Genomic DNA, 24,020 nt, shown 5'->3' on the forward strand with positions numbered 1-24,020 from the left:
CTAGCCTTAACTTTGCTCTAGTTTGTTTCATTGAAACCATTCTTTGACAAAAAAAAAACCTCCTTATTGGGGAAGAAAAAAACAAGTAATTTTTAAACCACCTCTGGATTTCCTTAAACCACTGAGAAACAGAAACCATAATAATTTTTGCATAATTATATAGCCACTTCAAAGGACTGTTACTTTTAAATTTAGAACACAAATGACACTTGTGACTATATCTTTAAATTCAATTTTTTTTAAACTTTCAGTTATTTTTCAAACAGAAAACAATGAAAACAGAATCATTAATCATGTGCAATCTTTGCACAAAACTGGGAAGAGTTCCTATTTTACTAGGGAGAAAATGAACATGCACACCCCCCCATTCACAGAGTGAGAACATAAGCTACAGCAGCACTTGTCTCAAGTTATGGTGCACATGGTTGCAATACGGGGTATAAAACAAGAGTAGAATTTCCAACATCTGCTAAAACACAAAAAAAACTTAATGTACAAAATGTCATTCACATTCTTTGCAATGAAGTGAGGAATCAGATGTTCAGCTTTCTGGACTCTCCAGCCGGCAAACTCCTCCTTCTATTGCCACGGACTGTCCTGCCACAGCTCCAGGAGGAAGTCTTGAAATGTGAGTCTGTGGAAGAGTCAAGAGAGTATTATTGAGTGAGATGAGAGGCAAAATTATGCAGGACACAAAGCAAGCTTGTAAGTATTGAACAATTAAGCTGTTCCATCACTGAAGTCTGAGGGCAAACTACAAAGCAACTTGAAAAGGTGCAAACACAACTGAGATTCTTTTTTCATTTTGTTTGTGTTAAACACATGAAGAGAAGGACCATGATGAATGTGTACAAAAGCTAAACTGGATGACCCAAAATACAAGAAAGGAATATCCCGCGTGAAGACAAAAGAAAAATAACTGTGGCATGCCATGTTTATAAGTCTGTTTCTTACGGAGTTCAGTACTGCATACAGAAATATACCTTACAGAAACCTCAGACTCAGTGAACTATTTGACAGAGATAAACTAACACTTCAGAGCATAAGGCAACTGTGATGATCAGGATGCAAACAGAAATTTCTCTGCATAAAAGATCTACTCGTCCACCTAAGAAAACCAAAGACATCCTCCAGAGTATTTGTTGCCAACTGTCAAATAAATGGACCCAAAGAGCAATTGTGTTTCTGTCAACAGGCATCTTTTCCATGAAGAAGTTTTAAAAGCAGGCCTTTGACATAGCTCTGTAATATTTCAGCCAAAAAGTAAAAGCCAGACAGTGGTCGCGTGCATACACACAAAACTTCAGCTTTTAACTCAGTGACACTTAAAATCTGTTAAAGATTCTTTATATTCTGAGGTGCATTTTATTACTGATGGGCAAAAGCATTCACTTATTAAAAGATACTTTGACATTGTTAAAAGTAATGACTTTTTTTTCCCCTTTGCACACATTTTTATACTATGAAAATTGCTTATGTTTTCATCCACACTGTTGTTTTGAGCTACAGCAAGAGCCATTTACTGATACATCGATTGCTTTCATACAGGGCCAAGTGGCTAAAGCAGCATTTAAACAGAACAACAAAAAGAAGTCAGAAGCATGTTTTTACAAGCTTTACTGTTTCCTACTTCAGAGCTGCTGAGTGGTCTCTGGTAAAACATAAAAAATTACCTTAGTGTAACTCTAAAACACAACAGGGCTGATAACAGCATTTCCACAGGCTGGAGGCAGAAAGGGGGAATGGCAGGGACTCACCAGCTCAAGCTACGCTCCAGCCATCCCTCCCACCAAAGCAGGAGCGCTGGCCTCCGTTCCCCTCATGAGTTACACATTTCATCAAGTGATTCATTAGTGCTCAGACAATGTAACACTTGAACAATTACTAAATTAGTATCTAGAAATTATTCCGACTATGATGTAAAGCTCACAACACAGAATTTGCTGGCATTCAGAAATTCCAGCTTCCTGATAGTGCAGCCAACTACTTTTTTATGTTTTTGTAAGTACATTACGCCATTTAAAAGACTTATGTACAATTTGCCATAAGGCAATGGGTTGTGACAAAAAGTTTAAATGTAAAAATTCAGCAAGAATAGCTTGCACTAATTACGCAGAAAATTGAGACTGTAGCCACAATTCATTGCATCAGAGACATTTTGTATCTCAGAGGCAACTTCTTTTAATTCCTTTCTTGATAAGGGTATCCTGGTGTCTGCTCTTAGGTGGACTTGTTTTCAGTTAAATTACAGAATTAAAGTTAATAAAAAACATTTAAGTTTTCACTTTACTGGTAAAACTTTGATCTCTGGCCTTCCTGCTTCATACATTAACATCTTCCTACTTCCAGTAAAATTTTGGTTATGTCCCTGATTTGTCACTTCAAGAAGAAAAGATTCCTTTCAAATCTGTTACAGTTTTCCCCAAATTCTAACTGACAATTTTTGGAGATGTCATTTCGTAAGTTTAAAGAAAAAAAAAATTAAAAGGAAGAAAAACAAGATGGATATTTTTTATTTTATGACCAACAGACCCAAGAAATTTTTCCAGGTCTGTGAAAATTTCTAAACGAAAAGCGGGATAGGATGACAGTGTAAAGGCAGCACTGCTCTACGATTGTTTCCTCAGTGGAAGAATGCCACTGATTTTTTAATGAGATACTGCAGTCAAAGCAAACCAGCCATCCACTATAAGGCAGGCACCATTTATAAGTGAGATCACTTTTACAGTGATCAGTCAGAATTATTAGCAAATCATTGTAGCAATACAATAAAAAGCACAGAGGCCCAAGGATACTGCCAAGAGGCATAAGAGAGGAAGCTTGTTACTGAAGCAGAAGAAATATTAGCACTATTAGAATTATCATGAATCTTATAATCAAATTTTTTAATTATAACTGCAACTGACCTCATCTGTTTAAATTAGTTTTCTGACCCAAGTTATGAATTAACCTTTTGCACAGGCTTGACTTGTCCCACAATCCAAAGTTAAATGCCTTATAGACCCTTATGTAATTGCAGGAGCAAAATGTGAGGCTTCATTGAATCCACATGAAATTTATAGATCTTGTTATTTTTAAAAGTTAGTTAAGCATAATATCATAGTAAGTTTTTGAGCAAGGAAAGGAAAATATACAGGAGGGGATAAGCAGATATTCAGTTCTATCAACACACTATCAAGTAGCTATGCCTAAATAGCTGTCCAAAACACACTTCCTATACAAAACCTCACTTCCTATAAAAGGAAAAACATGTTTCCCATACAAAAAACCCTAAACTACTATACACTAGCATCTTCACATTTTCATTTACAGAAACACCTAAAACACATATTGCAAACCCTTTCTTAAAGCCTTGCATCCTGTTTATTTGCATAGTTTGTATGACCGAGCAAATACAGATGCTGTTTTACACTGACGACTACTTATTACTTTCATCAATGTCTGCCTTACTTAGAACAAAACCGAGACAGACCTAAGGTAACAGCATTTAAAATATATCTAATACATAATACAGAAGGATAACATTGCCATGACAATTTCAGATAAACTCTCAAGTGAATTCTTACAATTGTATCTCCCTTGTTCTTAATCATACCAACAAACTCTCGTAAATAACAAGAAAGATCAAAGAACATTTAATATTTTTAAATGCAACCACAGTACTTATTTGTACAGTTTGTTACATTTTTATATCCCAACATCATATTTTTATTAAGTCCAGATTGTACAGTGGATTAGGTTTAGATTTGAACAACATAAAAATGAAAAGCAAACAAAAAAGAACACCACTGGAAAGCTTTTAACTGAATGTGACTAGTCCTTCAGCTTCACAAGTTGAATGAACCCACATCTGGGAGAAATTGTGCCTGGGAGCACAAAAACAGGACAAGAAAGTTTTCCTGAATTACTTCTCCACTGAGCTCCACGGAAGCCTCTCTTTGAGGAAACTATGCTAAGGAAAGGTAGATTAAGAATGACGAGGCTATCAGTGTCTTCAGTTCCATAAACAGAAATTTTACTGTCCCTGAGAATATTCTGATTTGATTTGCTCTCCTAGAGAAAAGTGAAGTTGGTGAGGGCCTAGTAGGAGCAGAGGTCCCGACACATAGGAAACCAGGTAGTCACCACAGATCTTTGCAGCTTAAAGGAGGAACCTCGTGCCCACAGTTCAAAAGGTAAAAGTGGTAAATGATGGATGAAGTACCTGATTTTGCTTCCCACCCCTCCACAAAGCACAGACAAGCTACCCAACCTTCTGAATCTTGCTCTGTGTACTTGCCATCCAAACACACCTTCCCTTTTTCCCTCCTAACCAAACCAAAACCACAGAGCAACCAGTTCCCCCAACCCCAGTGCTGCAGACACTGCCCGTGGAACGTTACTCTCTCTCAGTCCCTTTTGATGCACACTGGAAAGTTTCCCACTGCCCTTCAAGTCCAAAACTAATATGTCTTTCTGCCCTGGAATAAGTGTTAACTGCCACGGGGACAACATATGGTTTCATCTTTTCATCACAAACATTTGATCTACTTTTCAAGGTACATATTTTTAGTATAAGTTTTTAAAATAAATAAATACTACAAGTACTGACAAGACTTTCTTCGTGTCTCATAGACAACGATTCTGAAACAATCTTGAGACCAACAAATGTAAAGAAGTTTTTAGTCTTTAAAGAGCTAGTGTCCTCCTTTTATTCACATACAAGTACGTTTGTCACAACAGCTTCTTTTTTTTTTTTATTAAAAGCATAAATATAATGTTTTAAAACGAATCTAAAATTTAAGCCAAATGACAGACAGTGTTGCATGAGAAAACTGAAATCATTCAAACACTGCTAATAGGACAGAGTACAACTACCAGATGGCAGCACATTCAGTTCTTAAGCAAATGTAAGAAGTACTTCACGCGTTTAGCTTTCTTATTACATGCTCAGGATGTGCTTTGGACAGAATAATTTATAAAACAAACTTTTTCCATTCATTACCCTATTGAGATGAAATATAATGAAAGACCAAGGACATCATATACTTAACGAAATTGCTTTCTACCACCTTACTCCTTAAAGAGTACCACCAAACCCATACATTCTTTAGAAATTCAGAATGACTCAGAGTTTCTACAAGCTTTCTAGCTGGGTACACACTTCCACCATGAGACCAATCTGGCCACTTATTCTCAGTTTATTTTCTAGGCAGTACTAGCCCATTTTGGCAGCAACAGCCATCTTCTGCTGCTCCGTCTCCCGGGAAGCTCTCCTCCAACATGGCTAGAATGCACACCTACCATATGGCAGGAGAAGGTGCCCTGCAAAATACTGGCAACTGCTGCTATCAGAATATCCCATGTGCAGCTCGTTTGGTGAAATCTTAAAAAAAAGGGGGAGGGAGCTTCAGAATGATTGTCCTTGTTGGCAAAAAGACAGAAATACAGATGTACTGATGGTGTGCTTCTGCCTCTCTGGCATGAAAAACACTGATTCTACATATAGGTTGCTTAGGAAGCTAACAGCGTTCCAAGCTCAAATTCATTCTGTGGGTTAAGTATATTACTATACACTACTTATGTATCTAAAAACTTTAATACAATGCATTATTGAATTTGAATTTTTTCTGAAAGTTGAAAACTAAAGCATTTTAATCTCTCTAAATCATTCACACATGTATTTAGACAGTCTAAAGCCATGTACCAAACAATTATTTATTCAGCTCAGCATCCCAGGCTTTTGTAGAGGTATTCTAAAACACTGCCATACATATTAAAATGTGATTTTTACCATTCTGAATTGCAGGTGCCAAGTCAGGTTATTGCATTTATATTGCGCACCTGGATACACAATCCCATATTCCTCTGCACCATTCTAAAATATGTTGGCTAAATATGAGGAGAGTTCCAGAACTACTGGCTTTATGCAAGAACTCAACCCAAAAAACTGAACTTCCCATCTCAGAGCCCTTAATTTCCATGAAGGTCTGCAAGCCAAGTATTTTAACTGGTATCTTAGCACTGAAGGTTATTTCCAACAAATATAAATACGTTATTTTTACGAGAGAACTGGATGCTCAACTGTATGCACAGAGTTCTTTTCAAGCAAAAGTTTCTGACTGATTCCCCAGTCTCCAGACAAGAGTGCAGATTAAAGAACAAAAAAAAGTGTAACAGTGACACATACTTTTCCTGTCTCATAAAGTTAAAAGACTGTCTCTGTACTCTGAAATGAATGACTGAATTATTTTAGTATTTCTGTTAACTAAACAGGCTCAGTAAATTTTTCCACTAATTTTCAAATTAGAATTAGGATTCTTTCAAGACGTATTTCTTCACCCAGTGAGCACCGGATAACTACCATTCTCCTGACAAAGGGCTTTCACAGACCTTTTACTCAGAAAGTAAAACACAGAAGCCCATCATGAGAAAACCAACAACAATCAGTACAATCAGTTTGTCATATTTATCACTTCAAACGCAGAGGCAAGTAATTTTACCAACACTGTAAAATTTAGCAAAAGCAAGTAAATCTGATTCTGACACCTAATGTCTTGACAGAAAAAGTGAACTGGAAATGGTCTTCCTGTCCACTATGTTTTCTCATACCAGAAAGTGAAATTAATTGTCAAAGATAAAGTTTCTGTTTGCATATTGCAAACCACATTTGATGTAGACATCAGTTGTTGCTGATGGATGTTTTCAAACACAGCGTGATGCAACACTTTCCACTACTGTCACCCTATATCTTGCAAAGCAACTTGAATTTGGTTCATTAAAAAATGGAAAGAATGGCATATGTAGTTTTGCAATATTAAAACCTGCCATAACATAAAGCTTAGTAATTCATGTTATAAGAACTGAATATCTGCCAAAGAGAGATTTAAACTGGCAACTGAACTGGACTACATTCAATATTACAACTAGGTTTTTAGAAATTAGTTTTCTAGGTTATCTGGCTGTTACAAAAACTAAAACCTATGAAGCTGAACTACAAGGATGTATCAAAAGTATCGCAACATTTATACACAGATCATATAGTAAATTTACACATACTAAGAACCATAGTCAGCTGAAAAATTATAACACAGGACCAAAACTGCACATTGTTGGTATTGAGATTGGATCTTTCACTGGAAAGAAAGCACTCTGACTTCAAACACTACCGAAAACACAGTGACGAAGTACCTATTTTCAAGCAAAAGCATCATCCACCACCAACTACACTCAATCATTAGGATAATACAAGAAACTTGGGAGATTCACGAAAAAAGTAGGTCTGTGGCACATCCTGCCCACAGAATACCATCGATCTTGAGCGAACAAATACTCTGCAGACCCTGCTTGAGATAAAAGGGCTCCTGCTTGCTTATGCGCACAGTATTAAATCAAAGAAAAGCTGCCTACCCATAACCAGAACCTTCAAAAGATGCAATTGGTATGTGAATTCACATTGCAGGTATACGCTGCGCTGTCATTTGAGATTGAAGAAAGTATTTTCCTTCGTAGCATCCTCCATTGGCCAAGCAGACAAGAAACAAGAAGATATGAAGACTATGTAACTAAGAGGAGTCCATTAACTTGTAACCTACTCACTAACCTCCTTAGTTTCCCATTTGCTATTTACATCTAAAAATCACGTTATGGGTGAATTCAAGGAGTTATTTCTCCCCCTCCCAAATTACATGGCAGAAGGTCTCAAAGCCCTTCATGCAAACTGACACTTAAACTGCTCTACCAAATGCTACACCAACTGTTAAGACCTCAAATACTGCACATTGCCTGCGACAGCATGGACAGAACCCCAAGAAGCAACACTGCAGTCATCAGAATATAGCTGTTTCCCCCATGATGACAATATAATTGCTTAAGCTCTTAGAATGTAAACTAATCAGTTCTGGTAAGCTGGAACTGATAAACTGAGAGCTGCCACAGTATATTCAAGAGGTTAGAGCTTCAGTAACAGGATGACCTTCTTAGTTGATGCTGTGACCAGCTGTTGGATATATTACAGATACATAAAAAAAACATCTGGAAGGTTATTCTGAAGACTAGAGTCTCAGAGAGAGAAGAAAGTTTGGGCAGGAAATCTGAAAGAGCTAACTGCTTATCAAAGATCTTGAATTCTTATCAAGTAATTCAGGAGTCAACATCACAGTAACAAAAAGGAATAAACACACCTCTTCAGTTCATGAAGATATTAACCTCCTAGTCCTTCAATCTAATAGTCTTAACCTTAGCTGATGCAGCAGTTAATGCCACAAAAGGAGCTCGGTAAGTGCAGAAGTAGTCCACAGACTAATATTTCCTATCTATTCTCATGGCCCGAGCCAGAAACTTCCACAGCAGCCTTGAATATTTCTAACAGCCTCACTAACAGCTTAGAAATAATTGAGTGTCAGCTTATGTGACAATTCTGCCATCATACAGATAGCAATGCAGGAACTTGCTTCAGGAGATCGCAGGAAGTTCATTCATCTTCCCGAAGAACAGGCCTGATGTTGAAACAATCTGTCACGGTATTGCTTCAGGAAAGAAATCTAGGACTGGAAACTTCTAAAACAGAACGTATCTGTCCCTTAAGCTCATCATCGTTGAGGCTCCCAGGCACCAGCATGAAGAACTTGCAGCAATAGATGGTATAGGTTAGTTCCATGAAGTATATAAAAAAACCTCTAAGCTGTTCAGACAAAAAGCTTGTTTCCTTCCACATCCAATATATGACAACAAGCACTGATTATGAAACTGCTCGTGTCAAGAGGGATGATAAGAAATGAAGAAGAGCACAGTTGAACCAGCAAGGATATGCTTTGATCAGCTGCTTGTGGCAGTGATGTAAGGGTTCGAGGGCATAAGAATCAGAGTTAAGTCAATGAGATATCCACTATGCAGGTATGGAAGATGATATTGCTAGTGCTGTCAGTGGTGGAGCAGCTGAAATACTTCCAGTGTTGAGAGAGATCTAAAGGCAGGTAATGGGACACGCAACCAGAGATGACTGTGTCGGCAATAAGGTGTGAACTGAGTTCATCTAGCAAGACTCCACAGTATTTTTAAAGTAACATGCAACCAAACATTTTAAACCAACGTTCAACAGGAAATGGTGACTTGCCCAGGCAACTGGTTTTCCAAAAAAAGACTGGACACCTTTCCAGAAAGTATGCTTCAAATCAAACAATTATTAGTCACAGTGCAAAACTGTTCCACAGCTCTTGCAGGCTCAGCCATTTTATACGTTTAGGCTGGCAAGTTAGCATTTAGGCAGTCTAGTTTGGAGGTGAGCTGCAGAACCCAGTCTTTTCTAAATCGGGAGGAAATAAACCCCCACTGCAAGGATAGTTCTAAATCAGTACTTGGAGAGCTCACAGTGCTAAAAGCCAGAAGGTCAGGATGTAGAAACCACTTCAAGTCTCTGATCCCACTTTCCCATCCCACTGTTCTTTTAAGCAGTTACTGATAGTTAATTGGTTGAGTATGTTTCCACCTCTCGAGCATACTAGTGCCTTCAGGTGAGCTGGCATCCAGCTTATAAGTGTCTTAGTGTTTGCCTTGTAAGGAAGGCCTCCTATATCTCCACCGTCTTTGTCTGGGGTTCAGAACCACCATTTGCTACGTTGTATTATGAAATGCATTGAACTCCAATGCCCAAGACTCACATTAAGATTCAAGCAGGATCCTTTTTTCCCTTAGTATGTACCCCTTTATATAATTACGATTCTAATATTTGTCTAATTTCTAGCACTAGACAATTAAAAACCTTCTCACTTACTAAAAATCTTGTTACAAAAATGTTTTCATGTTCATTAAATTGAACCAGCCCAAAATCAGCCACTGTGACTACCCCTTGGTTTAAGAATAACACTTGAGTCCTAGATTGATGAAAGAAATAAAAACTAAAGCTCTTTATCACCCATAAAAAACAGGAAAGCAAGATGTTTCCCTACAAGCCGCTGCCTGATCATTTTCCTATGGTACTCATAAGCAAGTGATATTTTACACTTTTATGAATTCTTACACCATTACTCTTTCGTGGCAAGAAGTCAAAATTAATAGTACCAAAACAGTTACTCTATTAAATAAAAGGGATTTTGTTTTGTTTTTTAAACTTGCAATACATTGTGTTCTATTTCAAGCCCAGTTTTCCATCTATGATTTAGCCCTAGTTGTAGCAGAATAAAATTCCAGCTTTTACGACAGAAAGCTTTTTTGATCAATAGAAGACAGCAGCAAAAGCATTTGTGGATTTTCTCTGGAAAGCATTTATAGCCACAGACTCAAAGGAGTAAAAAAGGGAGGGGGATTAACTCTTCAATGAAGGTCAAAAACATAATTTAAAAGTGAACCAAGAAGAGCAGCTGTGTCTGTCAGCGCAATCAAGATTACCAGCTGAAGAATTTACCAGCAGTATGAAAACAATGTACACTAGATGTCAAATGTTGCAACTGTGAGTAGGAAAACATCTCTGGGCATGGCACTGTCATGCTAGTACTCAGTACCAGACAGATTTCATATTTAGCATTTATTTATTAATTAGACAGACACTACCAGGAAGAAACAATAATATTTTGAGCTTGTACTGCAAGCCAGAGGCAGGGGTACACACTGTAATAATTTAACATTGCGCATTCTAATAATTCTCCTTATTTCACTGTGAACACGATATAATGACTTTTAAACTAACTAGCGAATACTACAACATCTGCAGCTGAGCTTTCTTTAGCTTCACTAAATTCAGTCTGAGCTTTTACCTTTAGTTTGCATTCTTTTCTAATAAATCTAAAATAAATACTAAGAAAACAAGTAAAACTACACCCTATTCCATGGGTAATCAGCTGGAAAGAACTCCATAAGCCATGAAAGCGGGTACTTCAATAACACCTCTACCAGCACTTCCTTCACTAGCTGCTTTTTATCTTCCTCCTTCTCCTCCTCCTCCTGGGGCATTCTTGTCTTTCCTTCCTATACATTTTACTCCTTCAGGATGAACTCATTCATCCCCAGTGCTTCAAACAGCATGTTACACGACTCTTGCTGGTTAAAATAATCTGACGTCAATTTCCTTCTTTTGTATGTTCTTTTATTATCTCACTCATGTCCTCCTTTGTATTTATCTCTCAAATGAAATACAGGGGGAAATAAAGAAAAAAAAAAGAAAAAACCACCAAAGATAAAGGTTTGGATTTTGTACTCCGCTCCCCCTTCATTGTTAATGACTAAACTTTCTTCCTCAGCAGATCCACAAGCAGTCGTTTCTATAGCGAGCCAACAAATCCAGGCCCTCAAATTCTTTCATTTTCCAGGCTTTAAAATTCATTCTTCTTTGAATTCTACCATCAAAATGTTGAATGTCTTTCTTGCTATTATCTGCTGGTATAAAGTTCCTGGCTATCATCTCCTCCTCTAATACATGCAAATGTTCCAGTAAACACCCCTGCCAGTAGTTTAACCAGATGGGGGAGCCGCCTTCTTATTCTACTTCTTTTCTCCACTTCTGTCACTTCCTTTAATCAGTTCTCATTGCTCACTCTTAGTCTTGAATACTGACAGCTGTACATTTATAAATGCCTACAGAAATTATGATTTTGCCTCTGCTTGCACCTTCTTCCATGTTTGTTCTCATTGACCAAACACTTCTCCTAAATGCTCTAGTTGCTACATAGGAAAACCTGCCTGTTTCCTCCTCTCAATGCTATATTCCTATGAGTAGGTGGCTCTCATCATCTTGGTTAATTCCTATTATTTAATGTTAAGGATTTTTCCCGGTTTCCACTGCTAAACTCAGTTTTAACATACTTCTCTCATTCCAGAAAAAAAATATAATTAGACCCCAAGAAACGAAAATAATCGTGGAGGTTAATATCTAAACTGTTTACCACAGAGACTGTTCTAGGAACGACCTCGAAGTTTGTTTTATAACCTCTCCCTTCTTTCTCAGTGCAAATGCTTTATATGAAGGAAGAAATGCCTGTGGAAAAACACCATTAACACCCTAAATAGCCAGTGTAACTGAATCAAGCTGGATGAAGTTATTCAAACACAATTACTGCCAGCAGAGGGAACGGGAATGTGTTTATGGCACCTTTTCCTGACATAATACACCTGTTACCGTAGGTTTGTTAACTGCTGCAATTAAAAAAAAAGGTATTAGAAATGCCCAATCAATAGATACATTTAACTGCTTATGCACCCATTACTTTTTCCATTCTCTTAAAGACAGAAATTTCTTATATATTTCATTATCATTATTTCATATTCTCCTTAGCTTCTGCACTCACTCTACTGTATTACAACCTATTCCTCATGGCTTACCTTAGCTTTGCCATCCTGTGCAGACATATATCCTACACACATGCTCTCTGTTGTATGGCTCCACAGAAATTCCACTATAAAGGAAAATGCAAGAAGTCACAAAAAATGCATTGGTTTAAAAGATAAGATGTAATTTAGTAAGACTGGAATATTGAGAAACAAATATAGCTTAAAATATAGTTTGGGAAAGGACAAAAAAAACCAACTTAAAGAAAAAACTACTTACCAGAATAATTCAATCTCAAAGGAAATAGCTATCAAATAAACAAGATTTTCCTTCACTATTTGCAGTCACACACTGCAGAACTAATACCCAGAATGAAAACAATACTTCAATGCTATGGAGCCTCCAAGATGAGAAATACATGAACTGCAACTACTGTTAAAAGACAGGACTGAATCTAAAGCAGAAGCCTGTTCCACCAATAAAGTAGAAGCAGATATAACTTGCATTTGTTCGCCTTGAACCCAGGCGTAAGCACACTACAATAGCATAAACCTAGATGGCGTACAAGAAATCTGTAGAATTGCAACACTACCAACAGAATAACCAGTAATGAGCATTTTTTTCACAGAATTTAGCATAAATATATACATAATATTTAACTACCAATAGGTAAATGGAGATTTGTGGTTTAGCTGCACAAGTAGGATACAGGAAAACATGCAGAAGTAGTAAAGTCTTCAAGATGAGAACTAAAGATGTAGAGCAGGCAGGAAAGACATCTGGTGAAAGCAAAATAATACTGCAGAAAAGGCAGGATGTCCAATGGAAGTAGAATAACACTGCACAATAAGCAAGAAAGATGCCTGGCAAAATTAGAGCAAGACCTGGTCCCAAAAGTAAGCTGAATTACATCAAGAGCATATGTAATCACCCCCTTTCTTTGTGGAGGGAGTAAGGAGCACCAGAGGTAAGAGAGGAAAGAAACATGGAGAAGAAATGAGCCCATTTTCATTTTGGCTTCCCCATCAAAGTACTTTCAGGTCTGATCACCTTGACTTCCAGCACTAGCTATACAACATCAGCTCTCTGGTATGGTATACTCACAGCAAATTTGGGATACAAACGTTAAAGACCAACAGTTTTGTGTTTGTAGTGATAATGATTAAGAAAACTAACCACTGCTAAAGTGTAATGCTAATGCATGTTAATCCAGTAAGGTGTTGTTTTGAAGTTTGAAAGTGGCATGATTTATCAGTCATTTAAACAGCCCATTACAGTGATCTTTAATTCCCTGATACATACATAGATACCGTTATACAGACACACAACCCCCTACTCAGTTGCAACACAAAATTCAGACATTATTCACATGTTTAGCTCCCATCCAGTGGAGCCTTTTATACTGCCACACTGTATTCTTCCTGCTCTACATCACAGCCATTTTTCTTTCTGTTCATTAACCATGTAATTTGGAAGGGGGAAAAAGAAAGAAAGAGTTGCTGATCAGAAGTCAGGGTTTTTCACAGAATACTGTAAAGGTTTAAAAAATTTCACGGAAGTACAAATTCTTCCTTTGGATTACAGGAGTCATTTTATGTGAATTACACAAAACGCCATGAAAAGCTATTTCCACATATTTCTTTAGAGAGAGACTTTCACATACTCCAAAAAGCATCACTAGATGTTTTAAAAATCTTATTCTTTCCTATTCCTCTTCCTCACGGTCCCTTAATATGGTTGATGAAAGTCACAGCATGCTGAGCATGCTTATTCTTTGAATCATTTATCCTTGCATAGCAATTAACCCAGAGTAGAACATCAAAGTTCAGACAGTCCTGGCAAGACCTGAAGATTCTCACAGGTATGTAGATATCATCATAAAAGAAAACTGAACTTCATTTCAGTGTGCGCTTTGCTCCCCCGTAATAGATTCATGACTGATATCGTCAAAGGTTAGTCAAAAGCTTTCGTAGAGTGAAACATATTTAGTGCAATGCAACTGCATTCTATGAGGCCAACCTCTCCCTAACAACCTAAAGGTTCAACTGTCAGTGAAAGCATTTCTTTTGTGGAGACAAATTTAACCTTATCTTTCAATTTTGAGAAGTTGGGCAACAGTTCAGGCCAAATACCCTCAAAATATTATTTTGTTGCCTTCGATAACTCCAGGCATACTCTTTAAAGTTTTTAATAATTTTTTTCCTTCTACATTGTCCACCAAAGGTAGTATGCACCAGCATGAAACATGGTTATTACCAGCTATTACAAATAGTGGAATTACAATGAAAATCCTAATCAAAATATTTATCTGAAGACATTTTTCACCCATTCAATAAATCAATTGCTTGCAATTTAACAGTTAAAAAAAAAATCATCCCTGCAATAAAGACATGAGATTTCATTATTCTATGCACTGAGTTTTTCAGTATTGAACAACTTATCTTCAAACCAAACACCACAAATACTACATACATTAACTCAGTATACACTACAAGGTAGGAAATATCTGTGGTACAGAAAAAATATCTTTAGAACAAGCTGTGCTACATTAATCTTATTTCAGTGGAAATAAAACTGAAAATCAATGGACAATTCATCTTTACTTATCATGTATGATATATGAGGATTTTCCTTATTAATTTTTGAAGAAAAAAATACCAAATCTTCCTTAATAGGAACATGTTTTCTTACGTGACTGACAAACATATGAGTAGAAGTATTTCTCTCACTTCCAAACATAAGAAGTTCAAGGTTAAGTTGATCTTGTTTGTTCTTATTTAATCAAAGCTGTATTTTCATCTTCTTAACTCCTTTTTAGGGATAGTATTTGACGCAGGATGCTCTTCCACTAGATGAATAATGTCACAATTATTCCATTCTTAAATGTGAAAATTATAAATCAAACTTGCAACATTCTCTGTATGGCCAGCAACCTATGTCCTGTTTCTAGAGTCAGGATTAGACAGCCTTGGCTTTCAGATAGACAAGAATCAGATGATGGTCAAAGTTTATTTCATAGTCTACTTCTTCAAAAAGACAAGCCATTCAAGTAACAACTTCAAAAAAATACAATATAAAAAACCTATTTCTAAAACCTTTTCCCAACCAAGCCTTCCAAAATTCCTTTGTTGTCCATCAGGATAATCCCAGAACCATCATCAGAATAATAAGGATTCACATCTCAAATCTCTGGCTGTTTGTAATAAAAAAATAAACGTACTGAAACTCTTACGGATGAGATGAGATGTTGACAAAAAGCATAAAACACACATAAACTTCAACTGCTGGGTAGAGAAACATGATTGTTATTAACTGTATTGAGCAAAATTACTTGTTGGAGTGAATGACTGGAGGGGGTATATGATCAGACTCCAGCTGACCAACACAAAGTAGTATGATACTTAAAGATTCTTGTAATGTAAACCAGCAAGGTGTAATACAGCAACAAAACTGAAAGATAACACACATCTCATTCTGTGCAACCGTAATAACTTGACCCTATCATCCTGGAAGTCCTTGAACAGACAGCAATAAATACTGGAGTTTGTGTGCGTTGACCCATCATTAACAATATATCTGCCAGCTCACCTTAAGCACACACTCTGCCTGCTACTCCAGGCTGGCTGCAAGCCGGCAAACTCTGGTGACACAATGTTAGGGTTTAGTGGGACAGAAGCAGTAATGAATTAAAACAAATGAGAGGTTTATTTCTAGACAATAGCCTATAGATTAAAAAGGAATTACGCAACTCAGTAATTACTAGGTGAGATGCTAACACACAAAGTTAAATTAGGTGATCAAATTTGTCATGTCAGATCTTCAAAGATATGAAAGCTACTTCAAATCTGTAATACTACTGACATCGATTCATGAAACAGGGAAACAATAATACGGCAGAGGACTATACAAAGGAAAAACAACTTTAACTCTGGCAGCATAACACAAATACATATTAGACAGGTCCATGTGACCCAATACATATGCACACAGCACATATACCCACATCTGAGAACCACACCACAGCAAAGGAGATGGTACGAGTGTCATGCTGAAGTAATTAATATGCCCCCCATCCCAAATCCATGCCTTCGAAGAGGAACAAGGGCTTTACTGTCTCTGGGTTGTATTTCCACCCACCTCTGCTAGTAACCTACAGCCTTTCAGTTTCCTAGCTGTTTCTGTACAACAAACCACATGAAGGTTTACTATAATATACTTGTTCTGCTGTAAAAGCAGCAAGACAGATGAGGATCGTGTTTCTAGGACATAAACAGGGCTGAAGGGCTGTAAAGCTCAGAGGCTTTTTAACCAATCAGCTACTGATGGAGGTGAAATACAGTTTTCTGCTGATCTCAATAAAAACAAGTACTCCTGTTGTTCACACATGCAAATAGCAACTTCTCGGAACAGATTTTCCTGAACAAAAAACTTCTAACCATAACACAACTTCCCTTCCAAAGTTTAAGTGATCCTTCAAATTTTCACATTTTGTCCTGCAAAAAGGAGGAACAAAGAACTTTACAGATAGCATTTTTATCATGTAAACCACTGAGAAGCAGTAAACAGTCATATGCATTACCCCCAGCCAAAAACCTGATTGTTTCTATGAGAAACATACCCTGCCTCTCCACAAGGAACCGTTATTTCTATGCCATGGTTTTAGAAGGATGTTTTCGTTTCGGCTGCCACCGGCAACAAAAGCGCCACGCGGCCGCCCCTCCCCCCGCCGGGGTGCGGAGGAGAATGAAAAGAAAGAGGCAGAAACTGGGTGGTCGGGATAAGGGCAGTTTAACTGAACAGCAAACAGAGGGAACAGTAACAACAACGATACAGGTAAGGAGAAAACACGACAAAACAGACCGCAGAACAGTCCCGCTCTCCCGGACAGGACCGACGCTGCGCGCTCCCGCACCGCGAGACAGTTCCCGCCGTGCCGCCCCCCCACCGGAACCCAGCGTGACAGCACATGGTATGGAATACCAGGCTCTGTTTGGCCAGGTTGGGGTTGGGCCAGCCCACCTGGCTGTGCCCCTTCCTGGATTCTGGTGAAAATTAACCCTGTCCTGGCCAAACCCAGGACAAAGGATCCCACACAACCCTCTGAATCACAATTCTGCTTCGAAATAACGACTCAGAAAGAATGCTCTTTTCCACAGTTTAAAAGAACAAACAAGGCTAATACTACTATTTCTATAGAGTTTTATCATCTCAAACAATTTCGGTTCCTTTTTGTTTTCTCTGTGGCCTTTCAACTTGTATTTCATCTTTCACTCTGAGTTCGCACCTAGCTCAAGTAAAAATGAGTAAGAATTTCTTACCTAGTAAAGTTGGCTTTTCCTGTGATGATTCAGGATCTGCTGAACACCTGCAAGATCGAAGAACTATCACACCTCCGAGAACACCATCTTCATTGGCTAGAAAAGGTGAACCTGGGCAAAATAATTGGAGAGAATTATCTGCAATAGGAATAGTTTCTTGGGTATTTTTTACTTGACTTTCCTGCTTTCCCCGTTTAATCTTGTCACAAAGCATTGAAAAGACTGTCAGGTCAACCAGTGCTTTTACAAAAGCATCAGTTTTATTTTTTCTAGTGTTTCTAATGAGTAACTTTCTAAATACTACCAGTAATCAAAAAAGGAAAAAGAGCTACATGTAATTAAAAAAATATTGGAAATTACATTCGTGAGTGCAAAACCATTTGTTCTTGGATCAAGGAAGATATAATAATGAAAAATGGAGTGTCAAGCTGAAAAAAAATCAAGTCAGTATTTAGTGCTTTCTGTACTATAATTAATACAAAGATAGCCACATACAAAAACCATCAAGCCAATCTGGGTCACTTTTACAGTTTATTCATTTTTTCTCCATTTAAAGCACTTTATACAGAGACATCATGAAACTGCTACAGACTGTCTTCCTTGCTGTTTTACGAATATTAGCAGAAAACATAAAACACATCCTACTTTTTAAAGTGGCTTTTCTGTTGGCAACTTAAGACATATGACATAAACCACCTTCTATCAGAAGCTGGAAAAGTGTTAAAGTTAGCTGAATCAAGTCTGAGTATTAATTTTCTATTTTGTAATTCGAAATGAGACTCCTGTAGTTTTAAATGTAGAAACAATGGTATGCTTTACATATGATGTAAAACATCTTGAGCCACAATATTCACCAAGTTCTTGCACTTAAGCCCAAATAGACCCTTAGTCACACATTTGCAATACACTGTGATTTAAAGTTGAACACACAATTTCAATAGGGATTTTGTTAGAAATTGATTATAAAGATTGATTCTAGAATAGAATAAAATCATAGAACTAGAACGTAGATTCAGCTATGTAAACACAGCTGTGTTAAGAAACCATACAATCGGTATGTGTGCAATTGGGACAGAAATTAATTGTATGGATTGTATCAAACAGAATTCACAAAAGAAGTCGAGACGACCCTGAAACCAAGCAAGGCCTGAAACCAGCGAGGGAGAATTCTACGAAGACAGAAGAAGAGAAAGAACTTAATAAATGACGTACTTAAAGGAATGGAACGGTTGCTTAGAAACTTATGAAGATTCTAGACTTGATGTAATCGGTTTAATAAATGTATATAAACTGGTCTAACAAGTTGAGCTTTGCCACTCACAGAGGTGATGGCCCAACTCTGAGTTGTGAATAAAGCAATACCTAGTGTAACCCACTCGTGTGAGGATAAAATCTTTAACAGATTTCATATATTTATTTTCAATTATTTTCTTTTAAATAAATTAGCATCCTATGTCTAGTGTACAGACACTGTAAAAGGATTTGATGGCCACAAGAACTTTAGAGCATATCTATTCATCAGCCCCCTTCAATGTGCCCACAGTTATTTGTATGACTGAAATGACTCCTTTAATGTAAATAACAAAAAAAAGGACAAACACCAGTAAGAACTACCCTCAAGGTTTAGTGCAAGATAAACGTAAAAGTTTTACCATGTTCTCTCTCAACGTAAGAGCAGCCATATTCAAAAGTGATACAAGGTGGTCATTAAAATAGAAGTCCATATTGCAGGAATATAAAATATGTGGTATACTTAATAAACCGTAGTATCTTATTTGATCTAATACAAACTGAGACCACTTGCTTTGTACAAGAACTATTACTAGGTACCAACTATACCTACTCTATTACTCACCGACTGCAACCAAATTCCTTTGAACCAAGAATCCAGACAATCGTAACATAACAGATAACAAAACAGGAAAATATGTTTGGTTAAAATAGAAATGCAAGGCTTGGGAAGTTGTAAAAAGTTTTACCACCCAAACCAAAATCTTTTGTTCCATGCTTTCCAAGATGCTAAGTGTATCTCCTACACTTTCACTGCATTAATCAAGTGCTGGCTAAGTATGTCGTACAATTTCTGCAAGCAAATGAATAAAAAAAAGTGGTTTTTTCATAGCGGACATACACCCTCTAATCTTTACTTCAGAAACTCAGGTAATTCAAGGACAATGTCTTAATCTGAACTCGGTCTGCAGACCTAATGCATATATTACTCAGGCCATAAGTCATGCTCTGGCAAAAAGTCATTGCAAACAGAAAAAGTTTGGGGATTTTCGGGTTTTTTTTTGGTGGTGTGTTTGCTTTTTTTTTTTTGAAAGCAGTTTTTCTCCTCTTTCAAGGCCTGTGAAAGGTTCTTGAAAGGTTCTAGTGAAAAATATTAATAATCTCTTTAATTAGAAAGGTTAAAAATGTTCTACTTCAGCAGAACACAGCCAGCAAACAGTATTTAAACAGACAGAACTTTTTAATCCCACACTAAAACACTAAGACTCTATGAACGTGCATAAGAACTGACAGCAACTACACTTGATGCCACTAATGTCTGGTTCTAGAAATCCTTATACTGGGTTTATCACTTTTATTCCCCAGTGTTTTTCTTTCTCCCACACTCCGGAAAGAGCAGATGAAAGCAAAGTCTGCACATAAACCAATCACATATTTCTTTCTTTTCACAGTATTTTCGTCAACTATATGCCACCACCACTGATCAAATTTTCAATAATCTGAATAACTTGCCCATGCTAGGCTCTTTCTTTTAAACTTTAAGAGAAAACTTGGCAGTATATTTCTTTCCAGGTGAAAAGTCTGCAGCAAAACATGTAATGCTACATTTTCATCAGACTTCTTTCATTTTTACAGGGATTTCTTGGCAAGAGCAAAACATTTATCATCTTCAGTGTAGCACAGAGTGAGAAAAGTAACCACTCAACATATGTGTTTTGTGACTTTTTTTACAAAGGGGTTTAAAAAATTATTTAAAACTTCAGCTTCAGGCACGTAAGACAAACTCAAGCTTACAGTTTCATTCAAAGAGAAGCTCTATCTATACATGCACAACTACACTCATGAGAATCCCAGTTCTAGCAGTGTAAATAGCATTTATTTATTGACTTTAAACAAGCTGTCCATCATATTGTCCTAAATATGTACACAATTGTTTTCGGAATCAAGTTACTTCCTTCAATCATTATGCGCCATGGAAGCTTTATTACCAGTCTACAAAATTCAAAGGCTTTGAAGTCCATCCTAAAAGCTGAAAAGCTACGAAACTGACTGTATAATTCAGCCTTTGCTGAAGTACATTGCCACTCTACTGTATTTCAACTAGAAAACCCAAGAAGATTTAATTTAATAGTGCTGTGCATGGTAAAAGCATGCTAAAGTACAGTTTTAACTTCAGCACTCATAAAACACAGCAGATAAGCAAGAAGCTGACTTCTTTAAGAATAACGCAAGTCGGGCCCTTGGAATAAGGACAAATGTTGGTTATGCCAAATGAGACCAGGTCTTACTGCACTAACTTTTGTAAGAACTGACCATAATGGTAGTACTGGGGTGATACAGAGATGAGTCAAGTGGCTCAGAGTGACTTGTAGTGGGTATTAAACCAGGAAATGTCTTAAAAGTTTGTGTTATGCAAACAAAGCAAAGAAGATTGGATGCATTATCTCTTCTACAGACAAAAACACAGCATTATTTGCCCAGTGGTGCACAACGTCAAAACCCAGAACCTACAGGCTATCCTCACTTGTAGCACCTTTAGCAATACACTACAACACAACGATGAAAACAATGGGATCATGTTGGCTTGCTTGTTGCAGCCAGACATGGTTAGGAGCTATAGTAACAGAGACTGAGCCAAAACACAGTTGCAACTCAAGAAATTACTGAGATTTAGTATTGTCAGCTGAGCTACTGAAGTTGGGGGTTTTTTTGTAAATAACATTGCAGAGCCAATTTTTAATCTTCTACACCATCTTATCATCAGCTACAGAACAAACCTTATTCTGGAAAGAAAAAATCTGAAACAAGAACATATCCCTTCTCACCTCCAAACACAAACAGCAAATGAAAACACAAATACAGTCACCTGCAAAACCCCTGCAATGGTTCATGATCTTCTCACCCACACCAATTCCACAGATCATCTGTTTCCCCACTTCTGCTGGAGGTTGCCATCCACAGAATCATCAGAAGCAAATTGCACGACTACACCCTCATCCATTCCAATTGCTTTCATCAGCAATTTTACCTAAACCATCTCAGCGCAAAATCAGCAAAAATATAGTACATGCCTCCAACTCACTGCACTGGCAGTTTTGGGGAATTAACCTCTGAAGGGTGGCAGTAAAAACCAATTACCTACAGCAATAACGTTACAGTATTCTGCACTACAGTAAATTCAGAGAGATTCTTCCTCCTCCCCTAAAAATCAGACTCCATGTCAAATTAGATACACACTGAACAGTGCATTCTTTAAAATAGAGAATGCATATTATTTTCCAATTAAAGCAATTTAAAAAAAGTTAGGAGGGATTCAGATATATATTTTTTTAAACAAAGATATTTCTGGATATGCAGACTTTTTACTGAGGATTACAATTATGCTCAAGGGCATATTTTAACACAGCAATACACTGCAAATCAGTAGGTCTATGTTAAGCAAGTTTCTAGACAGCTGAACACTATCCATCCATTATTAAATCTGTAAAAATAATGGTACAAAGCAGTATTACATTTTATTTCTAATCAGAATCCACACACTGTGCGCAGGAATTAACCTCAGTATTCTCAAAACACTGTCAGTTCAAAGGTTAGGAACATATTTCATTAATTTAGTTCTAAAAATCATTTTGTTACCACCAAGTCACTGAGAAAAAGACATAATAGTGCAGACTTCTGTAAAAAATAACAATATAGGTAACAACGTTTTTTTCATACATTATAGTTAATTAGTATTTAAACAGGAAGAGAAAGGGTGCAGCTGAAATACGGCCATGTATATTAAAGCCATAATGGTTTCTCATTAGAAGGAAAAAGTAATCTGGCTCCCACACTTCTACATCATTATTGCTCCTCTGTACTCTTAATAGATCTTGCTGTACAATTAAAAATTCAGTAAAAATAAGACAAAATATGCCTACTAGCACAAAAAAAATTTTTACTGCAATAAAATAGAATTGCTAGACAAATCTTTGATCTAATAGCTTGCTAATGACAAAACTACAAAAACCTGGGGTTTTTAATACCATTAAGTCTCATGAAACTCATCGTTCCTTCCCAGCTACACTGGCTTAACAGTGAAGAATTTGGCATGAAAAAATCCCGAGCAAAACTTCAGCTACCGCATTAACTGATAATGTTAGCACTGACTGACCACACCAGAAAGAAGGGGCAGGAAAAAAACAAACAAAAAACCATCTTCCAATAATCTGGGTTTAATCCTCACCACCTTCAGTCACAAAATTATATTTTACAATACACATTTCCCTTTGTCAAAGCTCAACTATTCTGTTATTGCTATCTGACATATAGAAAGTATTACCAAGGTTTTGTTTATATATTTTGTATGTTATTAATCTGCACTAAGGGTCTCTTAAAAATAAGCAAACAGGTCTTCACAGTAGCTCCAGAGTCACTGATCCCATCAAGTTCTGCAAGAGCAACCACAACTGAACACCAAAACCAGGCTGAGCCCCAGACCAGAGACAGAGCATACAGATTTCACAAGTGTTAAGGCAAATAACTGGCTCAACATTAAGCCTCGCTCTAGAGGAACTACAGCTACAAGTGAAGAACATTTTTTCTTCTATGTCTCTTGTAAGTTAAACTGCTCCCATGATGAAGATCGCTTCCTCCATAGTATACGATCAATATGAGTTGTTCAATTCTGATCCTGTATCTTATTTCCCATTTGAAGCTACTGGACGGATGCAGCCTAGCACAGATTCAATACTAAAGTGTAAAAGAAGTGTTTTGTTTACACTTACCCAGCTGAAGGGCTAACCAGCTGTTCATCAGATGTTTTACATTCATACTCTTCCATAGCAGAGAAAGCATTACCAAGCTTCATTGTTTACATGAGCTTTCAAAGTCTTCAGAACTTTGGTCTAAACACTGACTGTGGCATGGTGTAACCAATTGAGTGCTTTAGCATCCCCCCGGCTTTAACGGAGTGCAGCTAAACAGTTCTAAACCTTCTCATGTTGTAATATGAGTGAAATTCAGACCTCTTCAGGTCAATAGTCTGTAGCTGACCTATGCCACTGGACTTTGTCAGCTTGCATACACAACGTGTTTTAAGTCAAGCTGTTTGCCACTCTGCTTCTGCTATGTATCCCACTAAACTTCAAGTTAACAATTTAAATAAACACTAGAGGAATATATAAGCAGTAAACAAAACCTGCTTTTAATTTCATGCACCATTATTTGTTAAATGTTTAAGCGCAAGCTGTCTG

General features: G+C 37.1%; 1 protein-coding gene across 4 annotated transcripts in view; it reads right to left on the reverse strand.

The window, feature by feature from the left end:
• Positions 1-440: 440 nt before the first annotated feature.
• The window catches only part of TASP1 (taspase 1), a 94,983-nt gene continuing 71,403 nt past the window's right edge, over positions 441-24,020 (reverse strand). For all 4 annotated transcript variants that reach the window (XM_075413499.1, XM_075413498.1, XM_075413496.1 and 1 more), the window contains 3 exons: positions 17,557-17,667; positions 12,292-12,365; positions 441-634 (listed from right to left, as the gene is read on the reverse strand). In XM_075413499.1, coding sequence (XP_075269614.1) covers positions 542-634; positions 12,292-12,365; positions 17,557-17,667 — 278 coding nt within the window. In that variant the 3' untranslated portion in view covers positions 441-541. The remainder of the gene's footprint in view (positions 635-12,291; positions 12,366-17,556; positions 17,668-24,020) is intronic.

This window comes from Opisthocomus hoazin, chromosome 2, assembly GCF_030867145.1.
Source record: "Opisthocomus hoazin isolate bOpiHoa1 chromosome 2, bOpiHoa1.hap1, whole genome shotgun sequence".
NCBI lineage: Eukaryota > Metazoa > Chordata > Aves > Opisthocomiformes > Opisthocomidae > Opisthocomus > Opisthocomus hoazin.